The 16,344-nt window shown below is 43.1% G+C and overlaps 1 protein-coding gene across 3 annotated transcripts in view; it reads left to right on the top strand.

Moving 5' to 3' along the window:
- RRAGD (Ras related GTP binding D) overlaps positions 1 to 12,523 on the top strand; it is a 51,534-nt gene extending 39,011 nt beyond the window's left edge. For all 3 annotated transcript variants that reach the window (XM_040426824.1, XM_040426825.1, XM_040426823.1), the window contains exons 6-7: positions 6,297 to 6,439; positions 12,111 to 12,523. In XM_040426824.1, the coding sequence (XP_040282758.1) occupies positions 6,297 to 6,439; positions 12,111 to 12,259 (292 nt within the window). In that variant the 3' untranslated portion in view covers positions 12,260 to 12,523. The remainder of the gene's footprint in view (positions 1 to 6,296; positions 6,440 to 12,110) is intronic.
- Positions 12,524 to 16,344: the final 3,821 nt, after the last annotated feature.

The following is a 16,344-nucleotide window of genomic DNA, read 5'->3' as shown; positions in this document are numbered from 1 at the left end:
CGCTTGTTCCTATAGTGTGCAAGCATGACCACCACTAATGGATTGCAGGGTGGTCTGTAACCATGGAAACGAGCAGTGTATAATGTGATGAAAAAATGAATCCAGCCAGGAAAGGAAGCAATATGGATACCACAATACATTAGTAAGTGCATTGTATTAACTTCCTCTACATGATAAATGCTATTTGCTGAAATGAGACAACCCCTTTAAATCATATTTCTTCAGTTTGTGTGATGCATTGCTTTATAAGTGCCCACTGTTTAGTATGTAAGTGTATCATTTTTCTGAGTGCCAATTTCAAAAAATCTCCAGGCAGGAAGACAACAGGGTACAGCATGATATAAGTGCTATATAAGTGACTATAATAAATAAATAAAAATACGTGACAACTTTTGATTTGATTTTGATTTCCATTGACATCTATGGAATTCAATGTGACACTATTGTCAATTGCAGTCTGTGCCAATGAGTAGCATACATCTTGAAATTCAGTACCAGTCTGTGAGCTGCAACATTGTATAACAGCTTCTGCATCTTGCCAATGTGGCAGGTGTCCTTATCCCTATCTTTACTATAGGAAACATTGTCACATCTGATCAGCAGGCAGCTTGTTATGAAGCTGGATTTTGAGAGTTGACTGATATATGGTATTGTAGTACAATTTGTCATTTATTCATTGAGATTCCTGCCCATTCTGGGCTTAGGAGTCCAGTCAGTGATTTACAGTTATGTCAGTATGTGTACACTTAGACACTTCTAAGTCCAGAATATGCAGGGAATTCAATAAAAAAAACACACACATTATACTGAATCTTTTCCAACAAAACGATATATGAATCTTCTCAGCTCCTCCTGCTCTATAAATTGCTGCTTGAAGATGAGACAGCATATTCAACATGACAGGTTGTATACATTTATTAAATACATGTCCCTCTACTATTTGCTACTCCCTTGTCTCATCTAGTCTCCTTTTCTAGTCATCGTTGAACTAAGCCCCCCATAGTGGTGGGAATTCATACAACTAGAAACATTCACAATATTTTCCAACTGCAAGCAATACTATACAGTACCTTTCCCTTTTGCATCGGCTTATGACTGGATATATAAATTTTACCGCACATAAATATTGTGCTCTCCTTTTGTGTGTTTTTTCAAATGTTTTAATGGAATGTGACCAGTAATGCAGGAAAACAAGTGTGTAGAAAAACAATAATAATCCTATTAATAGTAATAAAAGTAATAATCTAGTTGTTGAAAAAAATAAAATTTGTACTGCTATTCTGTCATTGGGATGTGCAGGATGTTCCCATGATGTAGGGGCCCAAGCTCATACTGCAGCCTACAGCTTTTGGCACTGAATGACTTAAAGAGGTTGTCCGCTTTTGTTATTTTGAAGACCTATCTTCAGGCTGATCAGCTTTTGGAAGAGAACGCAGCGCTCATAGATCTCTGTGTTCTCTTCTGTCTTTACTTACTTGCCATCGACATTGCAGCGGTGAGCTGGTGTAATTACAACTTTGCCGTCACATTCACTTTAATGGGAGATCTCCTTCCTATTCAAGTGAATAGGACCCCCTCTGATCTGCTGCTGGTGACCTACCCTGAGGATAGGTCATCAGTATAACAAAAGCGGACAACCCCTTTAAGGCTGCCATACACATTCAACAGTTGTCTGCTGAACGATCATTCGGCCGACACTCTCCTGGCCCTCTCTTGACTTCTTCATACACATATACATTTTGTTTAATCTGAAAGTGTATGTGTATTTAATGTGGAGAGGGGAGAAAGCGGCTGCCAGACAGCTTTGGAGGTGGCTTATCTCCAGAGAGAACAAAAGGATGGGGCAAAAATATTCACTTCACCCGATCATTCTCTCCTTAACATCATCTGTTGGGGAGAGTCAAGAGCTCCCCCACACATTACCTGTCGGCCGAACGTGCCATTCTTGGCAAGTTTGGCCGACAATACACAAATGTGTAAGGTGCCTTAAAGGGGTTCTCCAGGCTTAACCTTTTTTTGCTATTACATCCTAACCTGTGGAGGAAAGATTATTGCTCACATACTTACCTTCCAGAGTGCAGCCGTTCTTGAGATCTGCCTCCCAGTCACGTTGTCCCTCCAGATGGCTTTTCTATGCTTCCGGCCGAAGTCCGTCTTCTTATCTTCCTGTCTTCTCTTACCAGCAGGAGACGGACCGTCACGAGTGACGTCCCCACCTCCTGCTGGAGAATGCTCCGGGCGGAAGTCTTCACAGTGCTCTAGGTTGAATGCGCATGTGCAGGACCGCCGGCCACTCTCTGGATTGTACAGGCTTCTGTGAATGTGAAGCCTGTACTGACTCCTGCACAGCGCGATGTAAACGCTGTGCAGGAGTGACAGCATAGCGATCAGCTACAGAGGCTGATCGCTATGCTGTGCATGTTATAGGGGCATAGTCGTCACTACAGGGGGGCAATTGCCTCCCCTAGGTTATCCCTTGCCCCCACCCCCCGCCAATCAGACGATCCTAATGCCGGCTGAGAGGTTCTGATCCCCGCAGTCCGTGAATGCGGGAATCAGAACTTTCTAAAATATATATATAATATCCCCGCCCCCCCCTGTAGCCCTCAATGTGCCCCATCCTCATTTTATGGATGGCCGAGCGCGCGATCCCCCCCCCCCCCACACACACGTCCCCCATTTTCAGGATGGCCGAGCGGTTCGCAGAGTGTCAGCATACAGCTGACACTCTGCTTGAAATGGCCGATGTCAGCCGTTTAACCCCTTCCATGCCGCAGTCCATAGGGACTGCTCTATGGAAGGGATTAACAAGGAGGGAGCTCCCTCCATCTCCCATCGGGCGCTGCTGTGGCGTTGCAGCCACCTGATACTTGACGGGATCACAGAGGGAAGAGGGTTCCCTCCCTCATCAGCCGCTGCTCTGTTGTGACAGGCTTCCAGCTTGCCATGGTATTGGTAAGCCAGATCAGGCTTCTGCTAAAGGCAGCAGCCTGATCAGGCTAGTGTAAAGTCACAATACACTACATTACACTATATAGTGTACTGTAGGGAATTATATAGGCATCAGACCCACTGAAGTGAAATAAATGTTCCAAAAAGCCATTTTTTGTCACCTTACATCACAAATAGTGTAATACCAAGCAATCAAAATAGTAGCAATGAAACCACCATCTCATCCTGCAAAAAATGACACCCTACCTAAGACAATCAGGGTTTTTTTGCTTCAAAACTGCTATCATTGTGCTAGTGAAATAAATGTTCCAAAAAGCTATTTTTTGTCACCTTACATCACAAATAGTGTAATACCAAGCAATCAAAAAGTCATATGCACCCCAAAATAGTGCCAATCAAACCGTCATCTCATAATTTTTTTTTATTAGGTTAGTACAATAAAAAGGTATCCCTGCATACCGCAATACTCTCGTATTTTGTAATCTTATTTATATATACTTATTTTGTTTTATTCAGTAGTATGATTAAGCGGTGAAAATTATTAGTGCCCCCCCCCCTTTTTGACTGTGGTATTTTATGTGCCCCCCCCACTGGATGGCACAAGGGGGCAATGGTTGGCACAATAGGGGAACTGGATGGCACATGGGGGTAATGAATGGCACAATGGGGGCAATTGATGGCACAAGTGGGGCACTGGATGGCACAAGGGGGTACTGGATGGCAAACAGGAGGCACTGGATGGCCCAAGGGGGTAATGAATGGCACAATGGATGGCACATGGGGTATTGGATAGCACTAGGGGCACTAAATGGCACTGTTATGGGGCACTGTGGATGTCACTGTTATGGGGCCACTGTGGATGTCACTGTTATGGGGGCACTGTGGACGTCACTGTTATGGGCGCTGAGTATAAGTGATAGGGCTCGTGCACAGAACCGTATCTGTTTTGCGGTCTGCAAGTTCTGGATCCACTAAATAAGGTTACTGTCCGTGTGTGTTTCAAATTTTTTTGAAGTCCCATTGAGTTCTATTGGTTTTAGATCTGCATTATGTGGACCCGAATAGGACATGTTCTATCTTTCGCAGAATTGACATACGGATGTGGAAAGCACATGGACGTCATCAGTGTGTTTTTTACATCCGTATGTCAGTTCCAGTAAAGATAGAACATGTCCTATTCTGGTCTCCAAAATGAGGTCCTCAAATCCATAGAACTCAATGGGATTGCCAAAACTGTGGTTCGCAAAATAGATACGGACGTGTGCATAAGGGTTTAGATACACAGCTCAGCAGGCAGGATCATACAAAATAGGCTTAGATACACCACTCAGCAGGCTGTGTCATACAAAATGGGATTAGATACACAGCTCAGCAGGCAGTATCATAGAAGATGGGATTAGATACACATTTTAGCACACTGTATCATAGAAGATGGGATTAGATACACTTCAGCAGGCAATATAGCACACAACAGGATGTGTATCAGATACACATACAGGATAGGATTAGCTACAGATGTGTTTGGATACGCTTGCTGATTCCAGCTGTTTATCACACTAGAGATGGTTAGGGAAGAGCCTGCAGACGGTCAGTGATGGGATTAGATACACAGCTCAGCAGGCTGTATCACACAGGATAGGATTAGATAGACATGTGAGGGCAGAGCCTGTGGACAGTCAGTGATGGGATTAGATACACCGCTCAGCAGGCTGTATCACACAGGATAGGATTAGATAGACATTTGAGGGCAGAGCCTGTGGACAGTCAGTGATGGGATTAGATACACAGCTCGTCAGGCTGTATCACACAGGATAGGATTAGATACAGATGTGTTTGGATACGCTTGCTGCTTCCAACTGTTTATTACACTCTGGAGATGGTGAGGGAAGAGCCTGCAGACGGTCAGTGATGGGATTAGATACACAGCTCGTCAGGCTGTATCACACAGGATAGGATTAGATACACATGTGAGGGCAGAGCCTGCAGACGGTCAGTGATGGGATTAGATACACAGCTCAGCAGGCTGTATCACACAGGATAGGATTAGATACAGATGTGTTTGGGTGTGCTTGCTGCTTTCAGCTGTTTATTACACTCTGGAGATGGTGAGGGCAGAGCCTGTGGACAGTCAGTAATGGGATTAGATACACAGCTCGTCAGGCTGTATCACACAGGATAGGATTAGTTAAAGATGTGATTGGATACGCTTGCTGCTTCCAGCTGTTTATTACACTCTGGAGATGGTGAGAGCAGAGTGTGTGGATGGTCAGTGATGGGATTAGATACACCGCTCAGCAGGCTGTATCACACAGGATAGGATTAGATGCAGATGTGATTGGATACGCTTGCTGGTTCAAGCTGTTTTTCACACTGGAGATGGTGAGGGAAGAGCCTGCAGACGGTCAGTGATGGGATTAGATACACCGCTCAGCAGGCTGTATCACACAGGATAGGATTAGATACAGATGTGATTGGATGTGCTTGCTGGTTCAAGCTGTTTTTCACACTGGAGATGGTGAGGGAAGAGCCCGTGGACGGTCAGTGATGAGTTTAGATACACCGCTCACCAGGCTGTATCACCCAGGATAGGATTAGATACAGATGTGATTGGATACGCTTGCTGGTTCAAGCTGTTTTTCACAGTGGAGATGGTGAGGGAAGAGCCTGCAGACGGTCAGTGATGGGATTAGATACACTGCTCAGCAGGCTGTATCACACAGGATAGGATTAGATACATATGTGAGGGCAGAGCGTGTGGACGGTCAGTAATAGGATTTAATTAAAGGAAATTGTGGTGTCTGCACACCTTATATATGATGATGGGTGCTCGCGGAGGACTTCAGTCGCAGAATATGTAGATAATCCACGGCACACCAATGTCTTTTAATGATTTAGACACTGAGTGAGAAGTAGATTCATGTCTGTGTGCAGAAAGATGGACACAGGAGTCATAGATGGAGTAGCCGCTGCAGACAGAGCAGTGGGGGCGTGGCCAGCCTGTGACATCACTGTGCAGTGCAGCCAGGCTTGTGTATCAATAAAGTTATGTATTCAACAAAACATGAAGGGCAGAAAGTAAACAGATCTGCCAGGATAATGTGATGTCTTCCAGGGGGGGGGGGGAAAGGAAAGCTCAGACATGAAAACAGGTATTGGTGGTATATGTATGGATGGTGAGGGGTGTTAGGAGCACATAAAAATAATTTAGATTTTGGGACCGGACAACCTCTTTAACATGAATCCAATAAGGCAGTGTTCTTTTCCTCCAGCACATGGTACATCTGTTACTGCATTGATTTTTCTTTATGCTTTTTTGCTCACACTATTTCCTTTTCTATTACCAGGTTAAAAGGAGCGGGCACACCATACGATAAAGAATCGCTGGCAATTATTAAATTAAACAATACTACAGTTTTATATTTAAAACAAGTTACAAAATTCCTAGCCCTTGTATGTTTTGTGAGAGAAGAGAGTTTTGAAAGAAAAGGTAAGTGTTTAACAAGGGAGAATAACATATATATATATATATATATATATATACTGCACAGCATACCTTGCCCTAGCCTAGTGCTAAAGAGATATTCAGATGGACATGTTATTCAGCGCTACCAAACATACAGGAGAATAGAGTACTACATATCTATTCCATCCAGTGACTTCTCCTCTAATGTAGATGTTCTCTTTCCTCATCTTCTCCATTAGGTGTAGGCCACATTGACAACATTTTTCAGCCATGTCTTGCTCTGCAGAGTTTGCCACATAGACATCTTAGATTCCTCATTTTTCCGTTATCCTCCTCACCCTGTTGCCACCACTGTACTCTGCTCGCCAATGCCCCCAAACATTATACCACAGAAATAATAGTGCCATACAGATCGTCCCCTCATAGCAATAGTGCCCCCATAAGTGACATCAATAGTGGTGAAGGGATAGAGTATTTTCTCTAACTCTATACCAACTAATAGTTGGCTTACTTTGAGGGAGATTTTTATTCTTAGGTCTTCCCCTTTCCGGTGAAGGCCTCCCCCTTAGTTAAGCATGCTGGAAAAAATATAGAAACTCAAGATAAGCCAAATTGCACCAATTCACACCCCTTGGTGCAGACACATTAGTCATTCTCGGGCCTTGTGTTAAGCATGTCATTAACGAAACAAAATTGTGGTGCATACACTTCATATACAGTATCTGGTGTAGCAAACATGCGCAGTGACATTGATATATCAACCCCTAATGTTTTTTACTCTTGCTCAATTTTTTTCTAAATTCATGTGAATTATATTTTATAGCTATTTGAAATAACAGATTATCAAAGATTTTATGGGATAAGATATTGTTTAATTTTGTTTTTACCATTTTGATAGCCGGCTAGACATTAACTTTAAATGTGATAAGGAATAAAATAAAAAAGTAACTTGCCAATTCTTTGTAACTTTGAAACTACAAACTTGAACTCTGTCCAGTCCATGCTGGCCATGTTAAACTGGGTAGGGACTCACTGCATTGAAAATGACAACTTCCAGTGGTCAGTTTATACGTGGATTACCAGGAGCAGAAGCAAATCGGAAGAATTGTTATTTCATGAGGAAGTATTTACTAAAACAGACAGGCCAGTAGTGCTTTAATAGTGTTTTTGTTGTCACCTCCCTGGCACAACTGAACATAAATATTCTGGAGGATAAAAAATAGACAAAATAAGGCATAAAGATATGTTAAAAGTTTGCAAAAAAAACACCACTTTAGTGCATGTGCCCACAGACAAACAACAGCTGCATATTAGGTTCTTTTCCATAAGGGACCTATAAAGATCCATGATACACTCATGAGACTCAGTATACAGTAAAATATATTTTAAAAAGTCATACACACCTTGCAATCCCTGCATTGCAACTGGTCCAACTATGCCTAGGTTTCTTCTTCTCTTACCCTGCCTGGACCACCCCCATAAATGTAAGAAAGGCATTACTGTATTGTTATAAGTGTTGCAAATTTGAAAAAACTACACAGTCCCAATCTGCAGATATAACACTATGCAAAAATGAGAAGCAGACGAGTCCATTTGTGAAAACACATAATCTGTATTTCACGTCAGCACATTGTGTGTGCTAATCCAGATCAAAGCATTATGTGAGCTGTTACAGGCTCTGAGATAAAACCTAGAACTTAAGTGTTGTTTCTCTAATTCTCAAAATACAAGAAAATGCTTTACTCTTTTCTTCTACGAGAACAATAAATCTCTAATGTATTAGAATTCTCTTTAACTCCTAACCACTCTGTGCTGTTGATAAGTACGGCACAGTGGGCAAGTTGTTCCTGAAAACCACCATACAGCTATAGCACTATGATGCCGGCATCGGGGGTCAGCTGTATATTGCAGCTGACACACATTTGCAATGGCTGGGATCAGAGATTATTCCATTCCTGGCCATGTAACTGCTTAGATGCCACAGCAAATAACGATTATGGCATTTAAGTGGTTAGACAGAGGAGAGGCTCTCTCTACCACCCCACTAATCCCTCGCTGACATGAACATAGTGTGCTGATGGTTTGTCATGGTAGCAAAGATTCCCAGGTCTGCCATCTTAGTACGCCCATTCAGTTGGCAAGCATAATACACTTTAGTACACAGTAGGGCTGCACGATATGGGAATTTTGTGCGATTGCGATTAGGGCCCTAAAAATTGCGATAACGATGTGCGATGCGATATTTTAAGGGAATTGTGCTAGAGGTCTATTTGCTTGGATTTTCCCATATGAGCCGCTGACGCGGCTGGGTATGACATAGTTATGGGGGATCTGTGGATGGCGCTGTTATGTGGGGGATCTGTGGATGGCGCTGTTATGTGGGGGATCTGTGGATGGCGCTGTTATGTGGGGGATCTGTGGATGACGCTGTTATGTGGGGGATCTGTGGATGGCGCTGTTATGTGGGGGATCTGTGGATGACGCTGTTATGTGGGGGATCTGTGGATGGCGCTGTTATGTGGGGGATCTGTGGATGGCGCTGTTATGTGGGGGATCTGTGGATGACGCTGTTATGTGGGGGATCTGTGGATGGCGCTGTTATGTGGGGGATCTGTGGAGGACGCTGTTATGTGGGGGATCTGTGGATGGCGCTGTTATGTGGGGGATCTGTGGATGACGCTGTTATGTGGGGGATCTGTGGAGGGCGCTGTTATGTGGGGGATCTGTGGATGACGCTGTTATGTGGGGGATCTGTGGAGGGCGCTGTTATGTGGGGATCTGTGGAGGGCACTGTTATGGGGGACCTGTGGAGCACGCTGTTATAGGGGATGTGTGCTATAACACATGGGGCCACGATGGGGGCCAGCATAAGACACACATATAGCATCTTATGCTGGTCCCCCTCATGGCCCTATGTGTCCCTTCATGTGTCCTAAACTGCGCACACTGCGCCACCAATGAATGTAATTAAAGAGGACCTTTCATAGGTCCAAAGAATATGAACTTAGTAGCAGGCTGCATAGAGCGGCGCCCAGGGATCTAAGTGCACTTACTATTATTCCTGGGCGCCGCTCCGTTCGTCCGCTGTGGCCCCCGGTATTTTCAACATTCAAAGCAAGGAGGAGGAGACGCCAGTGAGTCTCCGTCTCCATGACAGCAGCGCTGTCCAATCACAGCTCAGAGCTCAGAGCCAGGGAGTTTTTTTTCTCCCTGGCTCTGAGCTCTGCGCTCTGATTGGACAGCGTTGCTGTCAGGGAGAAGGAGAGACACTGGCGTCTCCTCCTCCTTGCTCTGAATGTTGAAAATACCGGGTGCCACAGCGGACGAACGGAGCGGCGCCCAGGAATAATAGTAAGTGCACTTAGATCCCTGGGCGCCGCTCTATCATAAAATGGCCAGCCTCTGTACTTTCACTATGAATGCACTGCAGTGCAGAGAGCGGCAGAGAGCAAGCCGGCCGGCGCGTGACTGACGTCACTGTCACGCTCCTCCCACTTAATTCAGGAAGCAGGAGCGTGACTAAGTGACGTCAGTCCCGCGCCGGCCGGCTGCCTCGCTCGCTCCCGCTCGTCGCTGCAGTGCATTCATTGTAAAAGTAAGTACAGAGGCTGGACCTGTTATCAATAGGAGAGAGGACTTTTTTATCAATAGGGGCCCCTTCATATATAATAATCGCGGCATTTTCGGCTCGGCCGAATCGCCAAACCGCATTTTCCGTTTATCGCGATTCGATTACTTTTGCGATATATCGTGCAGCCCTAGTACACAGTATTGTAGTGTATTATATTTTTGACAAAGAGACTGCACGGTCAAGTCCCCTAGAGGGAGTAAGAAAAGTAAAAAAAAAAAAGTATAATTTCTGTCCTAAATAAAAAAGTTCTGGCTCTCAGAATATGACGATACAAAAACAGTGATTTTTTTTTAAACGGAATCTGTCGCCCTGATTTTGGATTATTATCTACATGAGCATTACTGCAAATAGGGAGTCCAGATGTCTATTTTTTCTTTTCTTACTGTTCCCAGTTCCCCTGCTGTCAGCACTCAAAGCTAGACGGAAATACACAGTTTGGACTGCTGTGCTGTTTTTACACAATGAAGAGGACTCACGCACGCATGCATGTCAGTCCTGACAATGTATTTCAATGCAGCTCTGAGCGCTGACAGTAAGGAAATGGTGGGCAATAGGAAAATAAAAAAATTGTGATCTGGACTCCAAATCTGCAGTACTACTCGTGTAGTAGCCCTCAGTCACATTTCCATCTTTCACTGACAGGTGCTGTCCAAATTTTCCACATACAGCACATGTACCCATTGATTTGAATGTGTCTGTTCACACATCAGTATTTTCTTACTGACTGTGGGTCAGTGAAAAAATCATGGAGACATGCACTACTTTGGTCCATGATGCGGAGCAAAACACGCTCATTATGCAGACCAAACACGCCCATTGCATCCATGTTTGTTCAGTTTTTCACTGACCACTAACAGGAGATGCTCTGGGAATTAACAGCTGAGCAGTGTTCATGGAATATGGATGACACAAGAAAGTAAAAAAAATGGACACACGGACCAAACACTGACATCTTCACTGATGGAACATGGACTGATTTTTTTTACAGACGTGAAACGGGCACAGAAATGAGAGCAAGGTCTTTCTGTAGTTAAGGGTCCAAAATTGGGGTGACAGATTCCCCTTAAAAGAGTTTTTATTGTGTAAAAACATAAAAAAATCGCAAAATAAAGTTAACATGGTGTTTGTACTGCACGGTGAATGCCATAAATAATGCAGTTCAGAAACTGCTGTTTTCTTTTGCTTCTGCTCCCCCAAAAAATTATAAAAGCATTTTCATACATTATATGTATTTCAAAATAGGGCCATCAAAAATACAACTCATCCAGTAAAAAAAAAAATTGCTATGATACAGCTACATTGACTTAAAGAGGACCTTTCATGGTTTTTATTTATTCTAGATACCGTAAATACCTTTACTTGCGGGGTAAAATACCTTGACTTGCGGGGTACCCGCCGCTGATGCTGCCACCCTGCCTATTTTTTTCAAATATCGCTCCTATGCCCCCCTGCAGTTTTCCCGCTCAGTATGTTAATCTTGAGCATCGGTACAGGGAGGAGGAGACGCCAGGGTTTCTCAATGGGTGTCTCCTTCTCCCTGGCTGTGACGCTCTCAGCTGTGATTAGATCGCGGCACAGCCAGGGAGAAGGAGACGCCCATTGAGAAACCCTGGCATCTCCTCCTCCCTGTACTGAGGCTCAAGATTAACATACTAAGCGGGAAAACTGCAGGGGGGCACAGCGGGGCGTATGAGCGATATTTGAAGAAAAAAAACAGGCAGGGTGGCAGCATCAGCGGGGGTACCCCGCAAGGAAAGGTATTTTTCAAAACTAAATAAAAAACATGAAAGTTCCTCTTTAAAGATGGCTCTCGGAAGGCAAGGAGGAAGAAATAGAACAAAATAATTGCTGTATGACACAATTAACTGTTAATATTCAAATTCTATGGAACTATTTGTATAAGGATCACAAACCAATTTACAGGATTTGCTTCATAAAAATCAGCTATGGCTCTTACTCTTCAATCATTTTCAGCATGTTATAGGTGACAGGTTGTCTCGAATGTGTGTTTAATCACATAACTTGCCCTTGCTTGAGAAATGTCTGTTTTTCCTTTGTTTGCAGGTTTACTAGATTACAATTTCCATTGCTTTCGTAAAGCAATTCAGGAAGTGTTTGAGGTAAGGGTGAAAGTGCTCAGATCTCGCAGACACCTAAGTCAAATCCGGAAAAGTAGAAGAGCTGCCAATGGCACCCCAAGAGTTCCTATGTAGAGATGAAGAATTTGAAAAATTTTTGTTGCATCTGTTGGGATTCGGTCATTTTTCTGCAGAACCATGGATAAAGGATAATTCTTATCCGGTAGATTCTTCATCAGAGACTTTAAATAACTTGTGGACAATCTTAGTATAGTAGTAATCATTTATCACACGGTCAGCACACCTTGCAGACAGCACCATGCCGTCATGTAGAAAAAGGGAAATATTAAGGGGGGGGGGGGGGGTTATTCCTATCTCATAAAGTGATAGAATATGCCATCCTCTTGAATGGTGTCGTGCTGCAGCACCTTTATTCTCAGGATTGCTGGGGATCCCAGAAGACGGAGCCCCACTGATCATAAAGCAATACCAAGTGTAGTACAGGTCACCTACACAGTATATTATTCATTGATTTAACAGATCTGATCCAACATAATCAGTGCTACATTAAGTAAACCATTGGCCTCTGTTCCCCAAACATGGATGCCCCCCCCCCCAACTTACATTCTGCTGCACCATGAAGTTCTGCAAGGAATAGGAAATGCAATTGTCCCATCAAAATGCTTACCTGTTAGATGAAAGGGAATTTTGATGGATGTAATCAGTCACCAATAGGATCCATTCCCGAAGTAGCTAATGTAAAGTAATCCTGCTTGGAGCTTCTTTACTGAGCTGCTATAATGGCGATGGTATTTGTTTTTCCTTGCTGATGACGCTAATGGCGTCACAACACAGGTTATTTCTTGCTATCTCCTGCATTAGCCTACTTTTCTGAGGATGCCAATCAAATATCCCAGAGAGACTATCTTATGAATTTTAGTATGCAATGGTTAATAGTACGGCATTCAAAAAAACATTGGGGGAGATTTGCTATTCAAAACATGCTTTGCAACACTTTTATTAACTGTTTTAGACAGTTTTATTCACTTTTTATAACTTGTTTACAAGGGGGCATGGCTTAGCCAAAAGGTGGTTGGCTTCATGAGAAAGGGCATGTTTTAGGGTCCATTCACACGTCTGTAGTGTATTGCGAATCTGCAATACACCCCGTCGGCACCCCCATAGAACTGCCTATTCTTGCCCGCAATTGCGCAAGAATAGGACAGAGCCGCGGACCAGAAGATCGGGGGCGCGCTACGGAAATGCGGATGCGGACAGCACACTGTGTGCTGTCTGCATCAATTCCTGCCCCATGGAGAATGAATGGGTCTGCACCCATTCCGTAGAATTGCGGAACGGGTGCGGACACATTCACGGACGTGTGAATGGACCCTGACTTGCACCAAAAATGTGCAAAATATTTAGTGCGGTTTTGGAGGAAAACTAAGCCTACAAAAAAGTGGTGTAAAGTTCATCCATATCTGATCCTTAGGGGTCCGAGACCTGGCATCCTCAACAGAGGCCACAGTATAGGTTACCAAGCACAGTTCCATACACTGTTTAACAGCTGCATCTGGTATTGCAGCTCAGGCCCATTCCCTTGAATGGGGCTGAGCTGTGCCCAGGCCATGTGACCATTGAACATAATTTTTAGACCAACCAATAAGAAAACTCTGATAAAGTAAAAACCATGCACTGGGGTCTAGTATAATGTACTATAACCAACAAGAGCCAAAACCAATAACCCCACAAAAAACGAAGAAAACACTCATATAAAATATATGTCGTTTATTAATACAAAAAATAAATATACAATGACACGAAGGCACAAGGTAATGTGGGATGGGACGCCCCGTGTATCGGAGCCGTGAACCCCCACCCTCACATATACCATACTAACAGGGGAACATGCCAGGAGCACTGGGTACAAAACCGCACTATAGTGGGTGAGATGTAGATTCACCCAAAATAACATATAAATAGACGCATTCGTCAGGAGCCTGACGAAGGAGCCTGACGAAGCCTTTCTTGGCGAAACGCGCGTCGAGGTGCAGCTCTGGTCAGACACTCGGTGCTTCCGCATATCATGGGTAACTTGTGCATTCTGTAATTTATGTTTTTGTGCTTTATTTTTCTGTTACTGCTTACACATACCATTGTTGCTCTATTATGATTCTCATTACCATGTGACCTGGCTGTTTGTTCCTACATACAGGCAGGCCACGATCGCCACATGTGGCGGGCAACCTTGATATGTGTGACTAGGTGATTTTTTGTACATTTGCGGAATGCGTCTATTTATATGTTATTTTGGGTGAATCTACATCTCACCCACTATAGTGCGGTTTTGTACCCAGTGCTCCTGGCATGTTCCCCTGTTAGTATGGTATATGTGAGGGTGGGGGTTCACGGCTCCGATACACGGGGCGTCCCATCCCACATTACCTTGTGCCTTCGTGTCATTGTATATTTATTTTTTGTATTAATAAACTACATATATTTTATATGAGTGTTTTCCTCATTTTTTGTGGGGTTATTGGTTTTTGCTCTTGTTGGTTATACCATTGAACATAATGTCATTGGCCTAAGAAGACACCACGGTGCTTACCTGAGTGCCACCGCCTCTTCAAACAGTGATCGGCAGGGTGCTAGGAGTCGGACCCCCACTGATCAGATATTGATGACCTATCCTGAGGATAGGCCATCAGTTTCAAAATCCTACACAACCCCTTTAATAATAAGTTTACACTTTCTTAAATTTAATCTCCACTGGCCTTCATTTGGGTGAATTGTAGCCATTCACATCATTTATGCAAAATGTTCACTTTAACGACTGAATACAAAGTATCCGAATAGTGATCAAGTGTTTTATTACATATAGTGACACAACGAGGAGTTTGCACCAGACTGCACTTTGTACAGTACATAGGCTCATGAAGGTCCATTTCAATAAGACCCCAGACCAAACAAAAAAATGTACTCAGACCTATTCTGAACCTTTTTGTTCCCAGGCTCCTCTTCATCTTTGAATGTTTGGGACTGAAGAGGAGCCTAGGAGCAAGAGAGGCATCATAAGTGTTATCTATTGGATTAATCTGATAGTGTTTGATTTAAAAAAAATACTAACAAACCACACCGCTCTTCGCCTCAGGTGGCCCACCCATATGATAATCCACCACTGGATGGATCTGTTTCTTTGTTAAGAGTTACTACAAAACACTTGTACATGGTACGACTATGAAAGAAAGTATGATAGTACAATAAATATTTTTCTAGGTTTTCAGATTTTTATAATAAAAATGTAAAAGGTATTTTTGCACATTGAGAGTTATAATGCACTTTTTATACAGCTAATTAAAATGACAGATTGCAAATTACATACATCTAAATTATACAAAAATCAATAGGACATTTTAGTGATGCATTAATCTAAAGTCTAGTTTATCTATATCTGCTGTGCAGCATCAGGGAAAAAGAGACTGTAGTGTTCTTCATTAGGTCCACTGATCAGAAGTCTAGAAAAACCTCCAGGAATATATAATTTTTTAATAGGCACTTTTATAAGCATGCAACAAGGTTTAGTGGCCATTTAAAAGGGACACTTTCATCAAAAAAGGTAATTTATTAAATTCAATGGGGGAGATTTATTAAGACTGCCGTTCTGATACACCGGTCTTGATCCTTCTGGTGCTAGAGTGAGATGTGCCTAATTTATTAAGAGGCAGATGCCTCTTAATAAATTAGTCGCATCTCTGCCCTCCATGTGACAGAAACACAATTCTACACTAGCTAGGGGTTGCCGTAGATTTAAGCTATAAGTTATGTCCATTTCTGGCGTACGTTATAGTAAATCCGGTGGGCCGCACAAAGCCCTGACCCTCCCATTTTTATCGACACTTCAGAAAAGTGGCAAGAACCTTAAAAGGTCGCAAATTATGGTGCAACTATGGTGTGTGCGACATAACTTTTTTACACCACAGTAGTGGCATAAAAGGTTTAGTAAATGTCCCCCAATATTTATAGACAGCAAATTTATTTCAGAATGTTTGGCTGCTTTTGTTTTTCACTTTGGCAGTACTATACTAGTGAAATTAAATACAAAAGTCTGTCTTTCTGTAGCAGTCAATACAAATGATAAGACCTCCTATATAGACAGTCCATTGTCCGTTAAGTGCTGCTGTGAGCGGAAGACATATTTTACAAGGTAATCCACATTATGA

Source organism: Bufo bufo, chromosome 4, assembly GCF_905171765.1.
Source record: "Bufo bufo chromosome 4, aBufBuf1.1, whole genome shotgun sequence".
NCBI lineage: Eukaryota > Metazoa > Chordata > Amphibia > Anura > Bufonidae > Bufo > Bufo bufo.
This window is presented reverse-complemented; position numbering and strand designations above follow the sequence as displayed.